The sequence below is a fragment of the Drosophila kikkawai genome, chromosome 3R, assembly GCF_030179895.1.
Source record: "Drosophila kikkawai strain 14028-0561.14 chromosome 3R, DkikHiC1v2, whole genome shotgun sequence".
Classification (NCBI taxonomy): Eukaryota; Metazoa; Arthropoda; class Insecta; order Diptera; family Drosophilidae; genus Drosophila; species Drosophila kikkawai.
In genome coordinates, this window is record NC_091731.1 from 9,120,798 (window position 1) to 9,139,243 (window position 18,446).

The 18,446-nt window shown below is 41.2% G+C and overlaps 3 protein-coding genes across 13 annotated transcripts in view; 2 read left to right on the plus strand and 1 right to left on the minus strand.

Annotated features, from left to right (window-relative positions):
* Positions 1 to 2,784, minus strand: part of bnl (fibroblast growth factor branchless) — a 47,804-nt gene extending 45,020 nt beyond the window's left edge. The window contains exon 1 of the mRNA XM_070286732.1: positions 2,611 to 2,784. The gene's annotated coding sequence lies outside the window, so the exon portion shown is untranslated. The remainder of the gene's footprint in view (positions 1 to 2,610) is intronic.
* A 269-nt stretch (positions 2,785 to 3,053) lies between these two features.
* LOC108076738 (uncharacterized) lies at positions 3,054 to 4,267 on the plus strand. The gene is made up of 4 exons (XM_017169766.3): positions 3,054 to 3,328; positions 3,385 to 3,751; positions 3,808 to 3,921; positions 3,981 to 4,267. Exons 1-4 carry the CDS (start codon positions 3,255 to 3,257, stop codon positions 4,140 to 4,142), a joined length of 717 nt encoding a protein of 238 aa, XP_017025255.1. The 5' UTR covers positions 3,054 to 3,254; the 3' UTR covers positions 4,143 to 4,267.
* A 5,415-nt stretch (positions 4,268 to 9,682) lies between these two features.
* On the plus strand, positions 9,683 to 18,230 carry MICU3 (Mitochondrial calcium uptake 3). Of its 11 annotated transcripts, none has more exons than XM_017170545.3 (11): positions 9,686 to 9,987; positions 12,967 to 13,108; positions 13,184 to 13,294; positions 15,014 to 15,061; positions 15,117 to 15,199; positions 15,311 to 15,376; positions 15,594 to 15,671; positions 16,102 to 16,191; positions 16,300 to 16,702; positions 16,828 to 16,985; positions 17,879 to 18,230. In XM_017170545.3, the coding sequence occupies exons 1-11, from the start codon at positions 9,730 to 9,732 to the stop codon at positions 17,960 to 17,962; spliced, it is 1,521 nt and encodes a 506-aa protein (XP_017026034.1). In that variant the 5' UTR covers positions 9,686 to 9,729; the 3' UTR covers positions 17,963 to 18,230. The 11 variants fall into 11 exon arrangements, with proteins under 11 accessions (XP_041633431.1, XP_041633434.1, XP_070143475.1 ...); XM_041777498.2 differs by having other exon boundaries at positions 16,297 to 16,702; positions 17,879 to 18,229; XM_041777497.2 differs by lacking the exon at positions 17,879 to 18,230 and having other exon boundaries at positions 9,683 to 9,987; positions 16,828 to 17,431.
* The last annotated feature ends 216 nt before the right edge of the window (positions 18,231 to 18,446 follow it).

The following is an 18,446-nucleotide window of genomic DNA, read 5'->3' on the forward strand; positions in this document are numbered from 1 at the left end:
TATGGCCTTTAAGTCATCTTGATTTTATTCAAATAAATCAAGACCCGTCTGTATAATAATTAAGATTGTTAAGATATATAACAGCTGAATTTTTTCCTTATTTAAAAATATTCAATCAAGTTATTATAGTTAACAACAAGCGTAAGTCACATGCCTTCCGCAAACACCTAGTACCAACATATAAGTAGGCAATATTTTCAGATCTACAGCTCTCAAAGATTATATATCTCTTTGCCGACATTCTTTATACCCAAAACAGCGGACTCTGCGACAGATCCGATCCCCCATCACGTGCCAGCTTTCCGGTTGACAGTGTGAGCGTTCTGATTGCAGGCGCTCGTGTTTGCTCGGATTGTTTTGGTGGCTGGGCAGTGGCGGTTGTGCTTTTTGGCGCGTAGACATTTCCAGTGCCTACGTATTTCGCAAGCTATCGCAGATTTGCACAAATACCCATTAACTATATGGGCCCAAAGTGCAGCAGCGGTGAGCGTCATCAAACACCTTGCTAATGCGCTGGGATTTCGGCTGTGAATCATAACATTCTGGCAGGCAACTCATACCTCTCGCCTCTATAACCTATCTGAAATTAACAATAGATTCATCACAAAACCCATTTATGGTCATCGGAACCACCAGACACAAAATGCAGGCCACCTCAAATAAAAATTATGAAAGGCTATGAGCAAATTTCTTTGAATAAAGTTTATCTAATCTCTGAAATGAATAAAGTCACATGTTAACTTTTTGTGTTTACGTTGAACTTGACAGTGACAGGGAATCGCAGAAATTGCAGAAATATTTCGGGAGAGTCGCCAACGTCACGGTTGATGGACTGCGTCATTGGGCAGGCGGTGGGGGTGGCCCTCACTGATTGGCTATCTGGGTATAAGGTAGGAAATTAAGTATTTACAGAATTAAATGAAATCAAATATTTAATGGCAGCGCAGATAAGGGCGGAGTCCGAAATACAGAAAAAAATGGCACGTTTCTATACAAAAATAAATGTATATTAGAATTGTTGTCTTATATTTACTCTATTTTTAGCTTCTAAACTTGAAACCTCAAATTTATCTTGAAACTGTTGCACGTCGTCGGTTGACTAAGTGGTTTCGCCTGCCCACAAACGACTGTCCCCAAAACAATTAACTCCATTAACCAAAGTGACGGAACCACGTTTTGGGCCCTGGAATTTGACGCTTGCGAGCCGATGAAGCACATGCCAAGTGTCCCTGCCCTCGACCTTGCCCTCTGCCGCCGGGGGGTGCCCCTATAAATAACCTTCTCCCCCGCAGTTTTCCAGATCAGCCCTTCTTCCTCCGCTCCCCACATTATCCTTCGGTATGCAGCGAGACAATTAAAATGATTAATTAAGCGCAGGAGCTAAGGCAGCAGCAGCAGGACATTTTCGGGCTAATGACTTAATTAACCCGGGTGTTTGAGTGTTCCAGCCTAATGTGCTCGCCTCAACGACCCCTGACCCTTTTTCCGCGTAAGCCGAGTGCAGTCCGGGGCAAGATGTTGTTGGATTAATTAAAAACCGTGGCCGACCGAAAATGTGGCAAGTGATGCCCGTCGGGGTGTTCGAGGGGCAGCTGCCCTGGCCAGCGCCCCCATCCATCCGGATCCCGTGACCGATCCCGATATAAACCTGACTCCCAGTCTTTTACACCTTGAGCCGATCTCGCGCGTTTCCAGCGCGATTAAAAACGCGCGGCGCTTGCCCCAAGGTTGGCGGCTTTTCCTTGGCCACAGATCGCAGACAGAAACGTATCTAGACTGCGATCAGAGCGATATTAAATTACAGAATAAACAATATCTACAATATTGTCATGTCCACTGTCAGCCAGCGTGTTTTCTCGGTGTGGTAGCGACACTTTTTCGCAGATATGATGGGATCGGGTTCTGTAGCTGAGAGTAGGGACCAATTAAAACAGATTTTGGTGAGGAATTTCTTTGCAGTCGCCATGCATTAACAACCATTAAGCATCCATTAGTCGCAGCATCGATCTGCACACTATAATTAATGTTAATAAAATTGTAATAGGCGCCTGTCAACGAATGGCGACGAACAAGCAGCCGACGCTCAGACTGACAGAAAGTCAATTCCATTGGCAGCGAATCGAATCAATTAAAAACAAATCTCAAACTGATTGTGTCGCCAATGGGTGACTTTAATCTTAAGCCAAGACGGCAGCTGATACGAAAACAAGTTAACCCCCAGCAAAAATTGTTATCACGCGAGTCAAGTTTAATACAAGAAATAGTTTACCTTAATGTAATGCTTGGAAAGGAGGTTAAAGGGATGGTTTCTTGTCTAACAGCTAAAGAACCAAATACCTAAAGTTAAAGGTAAATAAATTATTAATAGAGTGCTGTTTAGGCTTTAGAAATTAGCTTTTGATACGAAAAGAGTTGACAGAGGGCTGGATGGGCTCGAGAAAACCTAATTTGCCAAGCAGGGATCTTGATCTGACCGAGATACTTTACCAATAAGAAGAGTCTCTGGCCCTTAGCCATATTATTTTATATTTAACCATCACTTTATCAAACTATTAAACAATATATACAACTAGTTTAGATAAGTTAATAAAGTTCAATATCAAATATTACCAGATATTTTTCAACGGGTTAAGGCCAATGCAAATTATGATTACTGTAAAATGCTGTCGTCGCCACCAAGTCGATTGGGGGTGGGGTTCGCTCGGATTATGAAGTGGTATGGTATCTCTGCCTCGGCAGTGGAATCGGTATCGGAATCGGAATGGGAATGGGGTCCCCAGCTGGGTGATCGATTATGGTGGAAGTGACTGTGCGGCGGGGTCGCCAATCACAGTAATTGATTTGTAAATATTTTGATTTAGATTGCAATGCTAATTGCGATGGCAGCCACTGCCGCCATAAATTATGAGTGCACTATCCGAGCGGGCCTTGAGTCTTCACGCAGATCTATCGGAACAGAAATAAATCAAAATTCTCGCTGCACAAGGAACTCATGTAAGTGTTTTTTCAACCGAAAGGCCAGTCGGTGAAACATATAATTTCACTATTTCGAAAGACATTTTGTTCCTGAAACCATTTCCCTGGCATTCTTAGCCTGTGTCAAATCTCTAGTCCTGAGTAGGCTTTGCCACCTGACAGTTATGGAAATGACTTAATGCAGCTATAACCAAAATCCAACGTCTCGGTTTGGACTTCTGTTTTCTCTTGTTGACCAAAATTTATAGTTCAATCGTTCGACTAACAAGTATTCCACGATGCCAGTCCTAGAAATGGCCCTTGTCTGGGCCAACTTTTACCATGGCCTGCGACGTTGCTTCGGCACCGAGAGGTACTTAACCATAGCATTTCACCTTGATCTTACTTGCAGTACTTTTTCCTTTTCAGTCGAACCGTGGCCACCCAGTTGACAACTCTCAGTCCGCAGAAAAAGTCACAGAATCGGCGAAGACACGTAGGAATAGGAAGAAGCCTTCGAACCTCACGCCGTTTGCGGAAAAGTCACTTAATCGCGAGCGATTCGGAACTTCAAGATTTTTCTACCAGAGAAAGCACAGTACCGCTGACCTCTTGCCAAGAAGTTACTTGCTTTGAGGTAGAGTCTACCAGTTCTTCTCCTTCAGTTAAGCGGCAGCAACTGCAAAAGCAACTCCAGGAACGACCCCTGATAATGAACGCCATAGATGTGATCCAGGTCAAGTGGAGTAACTGGTGGCAAGTATGCTGGCCCGCTCTCGTGGCCGCCAGTGTTCAGGTGAGCAGCTTTTTAATGTAATTAAGTACATAAATTAAAATTCGACAACACTACAGGTAAGCTTTGGATCACCGCGGCTTTGTCACTCGCTGATGGGTTTGTACGATGAAGAGGATAGCGATCCACCGATCCTGGTGCTTGCCTGCTCCTTGGCAAAACATTTTAAGAAGGTAAGGGTGTGTCCATGCGTCCTGAAGTCTACTATTTCAACTGCCTTATGACCCTCTAGCTTTGCCAACGAACTGATATTGCAATTTGCAATGCTGGTCCCGGGCCCTTTTACAGAACCACGTCGGCTACCATGGAGTTGATTGACATCCAGCAAATAAACGAAGCACTGGTCGACTGTCTTGTCAGTATTTCCGATCCCGAGATATCCTTTCAGGAGTAAACAAAACCAAATAGCCAAGAAGTTATACTTCATTTGACGTAATAGATTGTACAGGTCAGCCGGAAATGCTTTAGCACACTAAAAAGAAGGTGCTTATATATCTAGAATAAATCGTTTTCAGTAAATCTCCTGAATGCCTTTATGTTATTACATCCTTGTTCTTCTCCTGGCCACTTTCTATGACGTAGACACTTGATGTGCCAAGGTGTGGCTAGGATCATAAAAAAGTCTAATAGATGGAATCACCGGAAAGAACCAGTTACGATTTATGAACCGGCGCCAGTTGGGCACTAAAGCTGAGCTCCGTGTTCGAGGCAGGTGCTCCGAGTGTGGTAACCAAGAGATTCATGAGTCAATTGGATGGCGCCTTTGGCTGGAGACATGAATGTCATCATCAAGTGGCCCGAATCGCTTAAGAATTATGGCAGCGACACATGCAATGGTCGTGGCCTGATCAGATCTGACCGGAATCTGCATCGGATTCGGAATCGGGATCGAGGTCGGGACCAGGCTGTGCTCCGGCATTCCTTGGCGCGGGTGCTTACCACATGACGATGACAGCCAAATGAATCTCATTTGGTTCGCCAAAATATTTATGCATCGCTCGCATTGACTTTGATTTGGCGCTGCAGTGGCTCGCGGGTCTCCGGCTCTCGGCTCTCGGCTTTGGGCCACGCCCAGAGACTTGGTGAGCTTTATTTATGGGTTCCATGAATCAAAGGAAATCTGTCAAACAAGTTTATGACACTTTTTTGCGCCCTCCCCCTGTCCCCGGCCGCCCCCTTGTTGGATTTCGGCAAGCCGTTGACATTTTAATTTGGCAGCCATCGATGACAATTTAATAAATTCGCTGCCTGATTTTAATTGGGTTCGGCTGGAGCAGTGTCAAGCAATTGATGGTATGATCTGGTCTGGTCTGGGACCTAAGTGAAGGGCACCTTGAGCACACTAGATGGTGTGAAGATGGTAATGAAATCGAAATAATACAGGGAGATTTTAGAAACTATTTTGGGAGCTGGCCTAGGGATGTTTCTTGAAAGTCAAATAAATTTTTGATTTTAAAGGAAAAATCTAATACAATATTATTTGGTTGGTTGAATTGACTCTTGTTTCTTTTGTGGTAGGTTTCGTGTAGATTTTTTGATTGGGGGTCGGTAGAGGGTTTCGGCCTTGAGTGTATTATTTGTATATATTTTTGGGTGTAGTGTCACTTTGTATTTGCTTTCATAAAGTTTTTATAATTATATAAAATATATTTAAGGTAAGCTAAGCCATGCTAGAGAATTTTTTAGTTAATCCAAACATTAGGCTTTGCATATGAGGAAGAACCCAACATACACATATAACAATTAATTAGACAACCCCCTGCTTTTTTAATCTATGTTTATCATTCGGAGGCTGATAGTTTTTTTTGAAAACAGCCTGCCCCTTACCCACTAAATTCCGATTTCGAAAGGCTTCTAGTCTTTGGATAGCCTCTCCCCATTCTCCCACAATCAGTCAAGCTGTCTCATAAGAATGCCAGAGACACTCAATAGATCGGCTCTTTCTTCCACAATCTACATAAATGTGAGCAATTTTTATTGTGGCTGCCAACGTAATCGATATCGATATCGCGGCTATTAACCAAATCAGTGGAACGGCTATCTATCGCCATGCATGGACGAAATTTATGGAACTTTGCGGCAATAACAATTAATAAAATTAAAAGAAAGACTCGTTGAGGTCCAAAGTTGGTGGCCAGAGCTCGGGTTACTCATCCCCCACTCCCACTCCGAAGCATTGATATCAGAACTTAATCAAAGCAGAAACAACAAAAGAGCATTCAGAAGTTCTCTTTCATTTTGTACACTGAGAAAAGCTAACATTGTGTATAGAAATCTTTACAGATTTCTAAACTATTTCTTTCTTTCATCTCTCCTGGTTTTCCTCAGCCTAATTTCGGTTTACCGGGTCTCTAGCGCCGCTCGTATAGTTGACCAAACCGGCCAGCAGCCAAGAGACCTGGACCGTTAACACGTTCGTGAGCAGAGAGCGGCGAGCAGAACGAGGATCCAGAGCGGGATCTTGAGATGGGAAGATCTAGGCAGATCCCAAGTCTAGACTGGTAATCCTTCGAAGATCTTGTCCGGCGATAAACTGGGCTCTCTGTCTGATTAGAGCGGCCTAATGTGACAGCCGCGCGACTTTCCAGTTCCCTGCGAGTGTTTTTTGGTCACCTTAACTGTAGTTTGAGTGATGTAATTGGAGCGGCTTCTATTGGTGGCGGCGGGTTCGTTCGTTCGCTGGCCAGTTGGCCAGCTGCCCGTTTGTTTTCCTGGGCACATATTGTGTGTTGGCCACGGGCGAGGCATAAATCAGCCATGTTAGAGGGGCTACCCAAACCGGATTTTGGCCGCAGCATCCTTGGCCAAGACCCCTTGGCACCCTTTTCTTACGGAGGTGATGCATCAGCTCCCGGACCCAGAAGTCGCGATCCCCTCGGTCCGCTCGGTTCCCGCATGTGCCATTGAGATTTATGTGTGACAGGCAGCGCCTCGTGAACGGATTGCGTGTGGTCCCCTTTTATTATATTTGTGTACTCCATTATTTGAGTTCTGTATGCATCTTTTTTTACTTTAATTACAACTCAATGAACTTCGAGTGAACTGGCTCAACAGGTGGCCCAACAGGGGCCCCTTTCTCTGGCCCGACACACAGAGTGTTCTTTAACTGATTGAGCCGCGCATCAAGCATCAAGCATTGACATTGAACTTTTTATTTGATCAGCGAGTGATATCATCTGCAGCCGTCAAGGTTCCAGCGAAATCAATAATCTGAGATCTCGTATCTGGAGGCCTTGCCGGAATTTAATTTTTTTTTCGACTGTCATCTCGTATATCAATTTCAAATTTACCGTTAAATAATGCGGCGGCAAACCCAGGGTATGTGCTCCGATGGAGCCCAAGCCCAACCCCCTGAAAAATATTACCTAATCGCTTTGCCTAAAGACCCAGGAAAGCCAAGTCGATGGTATCATGAGACCACAGAAAGAAAATGTGGCATAAATGTTGTGGCCAGTCTGTAGAAATAATGTTTGAGAGCCAGTTCGGATCGTTCCTAATGCAGTAAATAATACATATTATATATCTTACAATTATTTGCATGTTTTTGCCAACCCGAATTCAAAATCTCGATTTGACTGCCATGCTTTTAACTTGTAAATACTATATAAAGCTATAGCAAGTAAGTACTTGCCTTATTTTCTTCAAGTCAAAACAGAGTTTCTAGCCTGAAGACGCTTTCAACCGATCTGGATGGGTCTGAATTTGAATCCTTCAAGGTACTTGAGTTTTATTTATGGTAAATCAACTAGAAACGTTTAAACGAATTGATCCTTTTGATCCATTTAAAGGCCTAGTGAATAGTAGTCAGTTGTGTACCAAACAAAATTACATCACTTTATTCCGGCCCAGTTCAATTAATGAAGAAAATACACCCTTCTGCATTCTCCTCAGTGTATTGACAGTTCTTTTGAAAACACTTTAAATGCCAAACTAATTAACCCGCAAAATGAAACCATCGCCCCTGGGCCTGGCGCTAAGGTTCGACCGAAATTTCTTAACCACCTGGGTTTCTTTTTTCGTTTTGCGGGACTTGCAAACGACTTTATTACTACCAGAAGAAAGGTGGAACAGGAACGAAAGCCAAACCAAATACGACTTTATTACTACCAGAAGAAAACCAAAATATTAAGCATTCATATCGAACGTTTTGTGGGCTCTCTGGCCTGCCCTTGGGGCCTTTTACAAGTCAAGGCCCGGCGAAGGCGTCAACACAAATCTTTTTATGTGCCAACGGATATCGGGAATCCTCTTTCGAGTCCGTTGGCGCCCGTGTGGAAGGGCACTCACTTCTTTTACAACTTTAGCAGGAAATGGATTGGAAAAGGAAACACAATGCGCCGCTTAAAATTGAAACTAATAATTTACGAGCTCATAAGTGGCGAGTAAGCGAAGCCAAGGCTTTTGGGGCGAAGGCGACGTTCCGACGACTCTCCGGCGGCCCCAGATCGAGGTAATGGACCAAAACTCCCAAAGTGTCAACTATCCTGGGTCGTGAACTTCACCTGAATCCAACTCGGCGAGAAAGAGAGATGCAGAGCGGTTCTCAAAAGAGACGGACTGCGTCTAGGGTTTCGCGCGACAGCGGAAAGAAAATCAAGTGAAATTGATATTTTTCTCTGCCACAACAAGAGGAGGGCTCTGGTGAACAGAGAACGTTTCTATTGAAATTTTTAGGGGGCGGGGTGTGTGCAACAGGTTTCCTTAGATCATTTTATCGTCATTCAACGGGGACATTTGTTTTCCCATAAAATATTTCGACATTTTTATTGATTTCTAGTTGCATTTTTTGTCGTATTTCATTTCAACCCACCACTGCCGACGGCCAAGTGAGTCACTGGAGTTTTGGACTTTTGACGGTCAATAAGTTTATTTGTTTTGAATTTTGCGTAGAGCGCGACGCGTCACAGCCGAATTTTGGACATGCCCAATAAAAATCCCCATCCCATCTATAGTCTCTGGCGAAATTTGTACTATGTATTACGTCAAGATCGAACCGCAGAGGTTGCCAGGATGTGCAATAAGTTTTTGGCGGATCTGTGTGGACTTAGGCACGTAGTCCCCCATTTCGAGTGAGTCAAAATATTGGCAAGAGTCAATAATTATGGGTCTTAAAAGGCAGTTATGCGGAAATAATTGGGGCATTCCGACCGAGTGTTTTGGACTCCACACACAGTGACGAATACGTTTGGGCCCAAATATGTATTTTAAGAAAATTGCAAACCGCAAAAACTCACGTTAGCAGGATTATTAATTAGTTTCGACAAATGCTAGCCACTGATTTGTGTGGCTTTAGACACGTAGTCCCCGCTGTAATTCTAAATTGAATCTGAAAGGAATCTAAAACCGGCAGACCAAAAGATGATATTTTCAATTTATTAATTTTTATTGTAGTTTTAAAAATTTCTTAATTTCTTATTACGTAATATTATTTAATATTATTTTAATATTTCAGAAACAGTAGTAAAAACACAACAAAAAAAAATAATAAGAACAAATTGCACTTTCTTTCATTTCTTTTTGAAATGCCCGCCAGGTTGCCCTCTGGCAAATGCTTGACAGTCTGGCAACTCCGTATGGTTACGTTAACAGTACATAAGTACATTACGTTTCTCTTTATTTTTTATGATTTTTTATTTATTATTTAAAAGGCTTGCTGTATGCGGATAGGCTTTTATCAATTATATAAATTTATATCAGCTTGCTTAAAAAATCTGTTATATATATTTATTATTATTATTATTTTTTTATTATTAATTTTACTTAAAAATTCAAAAGCTTTGTTTTTGAATACTGATGGGTAGACTGTCTTAAAAATTACAAAAAATCAAAGGAAAAAATAAACTTAACACCATAAGCCAACCATTTTTTGAGGACGGCTGACAACCCTGCCCCCCACGTAGCATCCCAGCTTACGTTACGCACATCACGTCTTTCCTATTTGTCACTAGTTGAGTTTTTTCCTCGTTACAACTCCGGACACAATGGCGGGTGCAGTGGCTAGATTAACGGTTAAAAGTGGCTCCCTGATTACGCAGCGGTCAGGTGTGGGCGTGTCCGTTGCCCGATCGGTCAGATTCTCCAGCGGATCCTCACAAACGGGCGGTATTCCCGGCCATAAAACGCGACGTCTGCTGACCATTGTAGGCGGCAGCACGGTGTCTTTGGCCGCTTTGGCGGCTTTCATTAAACTGCGCTCGGCGGAAAATCCCGTGAATGCTGTTAGCCTGAAGCGACGCATGGTATTTAAACATGAAAAACGATAACAAGTGTGCCAAGTGTCTGGTGGGGAAAAGTCAATAATTGGATGAAAAAGACCTGCGCAGCTATTTTTAGCTTGTGGCATGTCGACGCGTTATGTTACGTTGAGGTGCGTTCGCCGTAACGGGACGGGAGTGTTTTGCAATCAGCTGTTTTCATACGTTTTGTTTTGCTCAGCAACTTCGCTGCACGGTGTTTGTTTTGTTTCCTACGAACTAATCAGCGTTTAATTAGCCATTAAAATCAATTCGACGTGTAAATTCTATTTGCCTTTAACCAGAGGCAGAAAGACAAGCTCAAAGAAATTTAGCTCAGGGTCGTTATCACACTGTGAATGATGTAACGTTGTTGTTGTCGTTGCCGTTGTGCGTGTCCAAGTTCAATGGAGTTGCAATAGCAACAACAACTACTTGTTGTCAACCTGTTGACATTGTCTCTGGGGCAGGCCCAGGCAGAAAACAAGAGCAACAACAACAAAAGGCTGTGACAGTGACGTGAGTGGCGTGCGATAAGCTTTTTTTGTTGTATGTGATTCAGGGTGTGAAGTTTAAATATTTACATTAAGCGATTCGGCAATTGCTTATCAGGGCTTAACTTATTATGGGTGGGAGGGGAACTCCCCCAGAATTTTGGTCGCTGTACACCGGAAGGAAATAGTAAAGCAAAATCAAATTTTTAAATAACTTCAGTAATAATTAAAATTATTGCACAATTAAAAAGACATATAAAATCAGTTGTAGAAAACTATACTGCACAAGTGCATAAAATATGTACATATATATTTTCTTGATCAGCATAACCAGGCGCGAGTCGTTAGCCGTTATTTTCAGCTGTTTGTATGGGAACAGCTGTTATCAGATGTAAATTAGTTATTTAGTCGACAGGGCAATACCCTGCATAAGTGTATGTGCATATGTACCTACCTAAGATAAATAGAATCTTTTAAAAAGATACCTAATTTGATGACATTTGTAACTTATGGATCAAATTTGTGTTACAATTTTAAAACATTTCCTAATTATTTTCACAATAAAGCTGCAGTATTCCATCCCATTCTCGCTTTTACTGACCACAGACAGTTTTTCAAGTAGCTCCCATGGTTTCGAACTGTGGGGATTCAACAAGTTACTTTTAAATATATTTTTTAAGTCCCTACGTTATTTTTAAAGTTAGCCTTTTACTGTCCTCCTTTAAATAACATAATTTTAAGTTGTTATATGATCAAAAGATAAGTGGGACGACTTTTGTGTTTACGATGTTCAATACTCATTATTATACAACACAGAATCGAAGTTAAAAAATATTATTACAAAATATTTCAATTCAAAGTCCAAATTATCCTTCCCACTTGAATTAAATCTCTCTTAATCTCTGCCTATATTTCCAATAATCCTGCCAGATTTGCATATCTTGCCATCGAAAGAATTCCAAGCTCTCATGGCTGCAACCTTTCAGAATGAATACTCATTCCATCGCGAATGCCACACACCTTGAAAATGCATGATAAAGTGGCAAAGTAGTTTGTCCGATACGCCCACGCACCTGCAGGCGGCGAATGATTCGTCCTAGAACTCACTGCCCCGAATGCTGACAGAACGCCAGTTACTGAAATTTATCTATCAATCGATCTGGTTGCCGATTTGATACACCCACCAATATCAACAATAAAGCCCAGTGCCAGACGCGGGCGTGGCTTTAGTTTTTTCAGTTGCAGCATTGAGTTTGGCTTGAGTTTTGGCTTCGGTTTTGGTTTTGGCCTGGCCCTGACATGTGTTATGACAACTGCGCCTGATGATGATGAATGAGTTTTAATTGTTGCCTATAAATCCAGCGCCTGCAGTCATTTCGAGTCTCCTTGTTCTTGGCCTACAGTCTTGTGACAGTGGTTGAGCAAGATTTTTACAAATATATGGGTAATACAAATTGTTCTCAAATATAAATAGACGGATATAGTACCTTCAAGGAGTTACTTAACCATTCATAATTAAAGGTATGGTAAGCTTTAGGTGCTTACTTAATTTCCATTTTAAAAATTCATATCTAAAAATTTATTTTTAAGATAAAATTCAAGTTAACAAAAATACAACTGTTTCAGTTTCAAGCAAAGAAAGCTTATCAGCAATAATTTTAATGACTATTTTATTATTTTGAGATATTCAAAACTTTCTAATCGAACACCAAGTTTAGAAACTCACACACTGAAATTATGAATAATTATTTTGAAAATATATAAAGCGAACTACTGTACCCTGTGAGCTGCAGGAGGAATGATGTCAGCTTTGTCCCCTGTCCGTCTCGGATTGTTTGGAGGCGTGGGCGTGGCCACAGAGGGTTTGCTGCACATGTCTAACATTCAAAGTGGCCTTTGTTCTGATCTTTTTTCGGGGAGAGACCCGACCCGGGCACTGGGAGAGTTATGGCCTGGGAGTTGTTGTCTTTTCACCACAAATAAAGTACGATTGAGTCATTCGGCCTGTCTACGAGCATGCGGGAAAATGATTACTTGTTGTGGGTGGCATTAAATGTCAGATTTATGGAGGATCCACGACCACAGCATGTTCTCAAATCAATTTGGCACTTTATTTGCCAAACGCCCGTCGTGAGAATCCTGTCCGGCGTCCGTCAAAAGTCTGAATTCTGGATTTCGAATTAAATGCAGATCATACATGTAATACGCGATCCGAGTACGGCAAACCGGATCAAATTAATATTTCTGAGGCGACACTGCCGGGGCATTAATCAAAACGTCACCAGATCACAGCCGTTCAGATTGCAGTCTCAGCTTTTGTCCCTGTCGGTCGGTTTGCCTTTGTGACCAGGCGACGGAACTTCGGTTTGCCGCTATCAAATCTCGTTCGCTGATTTATTTCAATGTATTCCCCACCAAATACGCACATCGGCATATTAAGTTACCATCCATCGATGGCCTGATTAATCCTTGCCGATCCCCTGTCCCGCAGCGCGACGATAGTGAGCTGGAGAACGTAAAGCTGACGGCCCGAGAGCGTCGATTCATCAAGTTTGCATCCGTGGAGTTTGACGATCAGCTCTACATGACCCCACAGGACTTTCTAGACTCTGTGGTGGAGCAAGAGCCCAGACGTAAGTGTACATTTATTTATTTATTAATTTACTTAACTTTTATTTTGTTGAAATTTAAATGCTCTTTTACCTCAGCTCGCCTGAAACGGCGGCAACTTTCCAGCGATGAGGTGGACAAATACAAGGAGAGCACGCCTGCTTTGAAAAAGGGTTCAACGCGACTTTTTCGTAATCTGAGAGACAAAGGTATGGAAGGATCAAATAGCTGTTAAATTTAGATTTGTTGGTTAATGTTTTCCTAACGCTACAAGTTTAAAACTTATAGATTAGTGCGCTAGTCACAATAGATTGATAAAATATCTTTGCATATTTTACTTAAAACTACACAAAATGTCAATACAAGATATTTTTATACCCTTGCAGGGTATTATAATTTCAGTCAGAAGTTTGCAACGCAGTGAAGGAGACGTTTCCGACCCTATAAAGTATATATATTCTTGATCAGCATCAACAGCCGAGTCGATCTAGCCATGTCCGTCTGTCCGTCTGTCCGTCCGTCTGTCCGTCTGTCCGTCTGTCCGTCTGTCCGTCCGTCTGTCCGTTTCTACGCAAACTAGTCCCTCAGTTTTAAAGCTATCTGAATGAAACTTTGCAGTCTTCTATATACTCTCACTGCTATATATGTCGGAACGGGCCGGATCGGACGACTATATCATATAGCTGCCATACAAATGTTCAATAAATTTTTAGAAAAATAATTTTAACTTGGCTGTTTTTCAATATTATTCCATCATTTTTGAGATATAGCCTTTTTATATTATTCCAGAATTTTGGTAAAAATTTTATGAAAATCGGACCACTATATCTTATAGCTGCCATAGGAACGATCGGGAAATTAATCAAAAAAATTATAACTTCGTTGTTTTTCAACGTATTTTAATCTACTTTGACACATGAGCTTCTGGTATTATTTCAAAATTTTGGTAAAAATTTTATGACAATCGGACGACTATATCTTATAGCTGCCATAGGAACGATAGGGAAAGTAATAGAAAAAATTATAACTTCGTTGTTTTTCAATGTATTTTCATCTACTCTGAGATATGAGCTTTACTTATTATTATAGAATTTTGGTATACATTTTATGAAAGTCGGACAACTATATCATATAGCAGCCATAGAAGCGATCAGATGTAGAGAAAATGTAAAGCTGGGAATGTATAACTGTAACTGTCAAACTGCAAACATAATAAGTATAGGTAAAATGGTATGTAACTCAGTTTAGTGTCTGTTTTCGGCATTATAATTTATGACATAAATATGAAAACCAATCTGCAAGGGTATTCAAACTTCGGCGTGCCGAAGTTAGCTTTCTTTCTTGTTTGGTCTAACAATTTTCATAATATTTTTTTTATCATATTTATATTATATTTTAAATGATATGATCAGACTCACATCAGGTGCACATAGACAAGGGTATATTTATTTTTAAATGAAGAACAATTTGTATTTAAAATTTGTATATATATATCATTTAAGTTTCCTTTATACTAGTTTAAATTTCATTTTTATAAAACTTAATAAAATTATTCCTAAATGGTGGTGCGCTATTGGTTTTAAAGTAAATAAAAAAGTGACGCTCAGACGAAGAAAGATTATGTCGAAAGTTAATTATATTATTGATCCAAATTTTAATTTCTCAAAGATACAACTGGGCCCTTCGGTTTGTATTACCCTATCCAAAAGAATGAAATAAGATAACATTTGGTGTTTACCGGTTCTCGAAACATAAAAAAAGAAACCTTTAACAAGCAGCAGACTTCTGCGTAGTTTTCTAGGAGTGTATCGCTGAATTCGTACTTGGGAATTTTAAGTGCAGTTACTGCAACAACGTTTACGCCTAATAGGTGTTCCTCTAATAAATAACTTTAATAATGTTTCGCTAACCATTTATTATTCTTTCAGGCATCGTCTCTTATACGGAGTACTTGTTTTTACTCTCAATCTTAACAAGTAAGAGATACTGGCTTATACGAGGAGGGCAATTAATGCTTAAATTGTTTTTCAGAGCCCAAATCGGGTTTCCGCATAGCCTTCAACATGTTCGACACTGATGGGAATCAGCGCGTGGACAAGGATGAGTTCCTAGTGGTAAATAGCAGGGAATCATTTTCCCCCATCAAATGCTCATGCTTCCAATGGGTTCCTTGATTGATTTGATTTACTTATTATTTTATATCATTTGAAAATTGACATCATTAGATAATTTCCATTTTGGCCGGCGCTTTCAAAGACATTCAAAATGTCGATCCACAAACCAAGCAAATTGTAAGCATTTTATTTATTAAGTTTAGCTATAATTTAACGATATTATTTATGAATAATGAAAATAATTTGTGAAATAGCTGGCCCTAGGGCGATGAAGTAAGCTGCACACCACTTTCCCTTTAGTTGTACTGTAGTCTTTAGTTTATTCTTTGTTGTAACTCCTGATTTACGTATAATTTATTTTGTTTGTGGTCTCCGAAATCGATCTCGATCGCAGCTATCGCGTTTAGTTTCCTATGATGAGCAAAGCCAAATGATGAAGCCCATGGCGGTGGCGCTACCAAAGAGGGGTCTAGTAAGTCTATCAGTAACCAGAGAGTTTCCCTAAGTATTGGCTTTGCTTCGCGAACACTTCGCCCGAAAATTGTACAGAACAGCGTAGTTGTCCTTTGATTATTTGTGTTTTGTTTATTTTATTTGTACGAATGCTGTATTCGTACGCGCTTTGCCTAAAGTTATCTTTAATTTAAAGTTACAGTTTTTTTGGCTTCGAATTATGACTTTTTTCCGTTACCAGCTTGTGTTTTTGTCAAGTTCCGTTCCCGTTCCTGGCGCTTTTCGTTTTGTTTACCAAACAGGCCTACACCCTAGAATCGCTCCAACCAACCACTGTGATTGATCCTCACTAAACCACCTAACTTTTCTTCTCTCCAACCTAACACCTAAATCCTGCTCCAAACACAAAAAATCTATCCCGCAACTCCGGCATGTACATAAAATCCCAGATGGAGCGCATTTTCAGCGGCGCTTGGAAGGAGAAGCACGGCGAACAAGAGCCGGAGGAGCCCGAGCCCCAAGAGCCCACTCCCCTCGAGGTAAGGTCTTCCCGAGTCCCAAGCATGACGAGCCTGGTGTGACTAACGACTAGGAACCTGGAAAACAAACGATTCCTAACAGTCCACGTGCTCAATCTCTTCCAGCAGAACTATGTGAACGATGGCGAGGGACTGCAGCGACGCCATGTGGTGGCCACCACCCTCCAATTGCATTTCTTTGGCAAACGCGGCACGGGCGTGATTAACTATGACAACTTCTACCGCTTCATGGACAACCTGCAGACGGAGGTGCTGGAGCTGGAGTTCCACGAGTTCTCCAAGGGAAACAGTGTCATTAGCGAGCTGGACTTTGCCAAGATCCTGCTGCGGTACACGTATTTGGCCACTGATGAGTACGATATCTTCCTGGAGCGGCTGCTCGAGCGCGTCAAAGATGAGAAGGGCATCACTTTCCATGATTTCCGTGATTTTTGCCATTTCCTGAACAATCTCGATGACTTTACGATCGCAATGCGGATGTACACGCTGGCTGATCGGGCTATATCGAAGGGTAAGAGGGATTTTAATCGGGCTAGATATGTAGATATGTATATGGTTAATTCTCCAGAAAGACCAACCGCAGCCAAAAACATTAAAAGTTCTGTAAAAGTAAAGTAAATTTCTCTTCCCTTACAGATGAATTTTCACGCGCCGTTAAGATCTGCACCGGCTACAAGCTGAGTCCACACTTGATCGACACTGTGTTTGCCATCTTCGATGCCGATGGCGATGGCCTGCTGTCCTACAAGGAGTTCATCGCTATAATGAAGGATCGCCTGCATCGTGGCTTTAAAGTAAGTGGTCGTTTCTTTGATTACAACGAGGCACTGGACGCCTATGACGAGCCCGCGTACCCCATGTTTGTGGCCTGGCGGCATCGGGTCTGTCGACACCTGGACTACTTCATTGACAGCGATGCGCTTTGGCACTGAACACTCATATTTATATTTAAGTTATTTGATAATTTATAGCACGTATTGAGTTTCGCTTATTGCCATAATTTCGCTGAATGTGTTACTTATGTGTTTTTTGTTATTGTCTTGCCCGTAAGCGTTTTCCGGCTTTAAGCTTAATGTTTACCTCTTTTACTCATCATTTTATTTAGATGTTAAGTCATTAACTCCAGCGAATTCCTTTTAAACACATTAATTATAGTATTATTTATAATATTAGTTTTATTTTTATTTGGCCGTATACAAAATAACCATTAAACACTGATAATACACAACATTGAACTTAATTTATATCACATTTGTGTTTGTCCTTAAAAAACGTTCTGGAAATGCAAAGGACAGGCCTTTGCACTGCACTGCTTATGTTGTGTTTATTTGTTGAACCCGCTCATTATCACATTTCCGATCGATCGGAAGTGATGACTCACTGTACTCGTATAATAACGAACTGCGCTGCGATTATATGGTCCAGGCGAAAGTCCAGGCCCAAGCTCATTGCCATTAGTTGAATTTTCTCTCCCTAGCAAGATGCTGTTGACCCCGACCAGCGTGTAAAGGTTCCCATTGAGGTAGTCGCGCCGAAAGGTGAACAGGAGGTCAGTGGGCTCTGGATCCCACGAAGAAATCTATTGCTTTCCTGCCTCTCTCATTCACTTTTCTGTGATCCCCATTTTTCACTTTCCAATCCAACCTGCGAAGGGGCAGTAACTAATATCAAACATATTACCTTTCAGTCTGTGGCCAAGTCGGAGGGCTGGGATGCCTTCAAGTATTGCGTGCGCAACGAAATGAAGACCATGATGAAGTCGGCCAACTAATGAGGACAACCAACGGATGACAACCACAAGCAACGAGGCCAAAGTGAAACAAACTCTAGTTACAAATATATTTCTTCTTCTAAAGAACCAAAATCTCGTGTATAGCATAGTGTTTTATACATACATATTTGTTGATCCATCCAATTATTTATGAATTTGTTGTTGAACGAACTCCAAGCTCTCATCTCTCATAGCCAATATATTCGGAGAAATTGTTTTAAATTGTTACACTTATATGTATAGTGAGAATAAAATTGTTTTGTAAAATTTTTAAAACATTTTTATTTACCTATTTTGTTTGTTAAATTAGGCTTAAGAGTTTTTAGAAAATCCAACACGTAACATTCTTGTTTTCAACTAAAACACAAGCCGAGTCATTTGAAAAAATCGACGAACCAAGAACTGGAATATTCTTTTCCGTGAACTCAAATCCGGTCATAGGAAATTTCTTACTTTCCCTCGCGCTTCCAAGCAGTTTCCATGT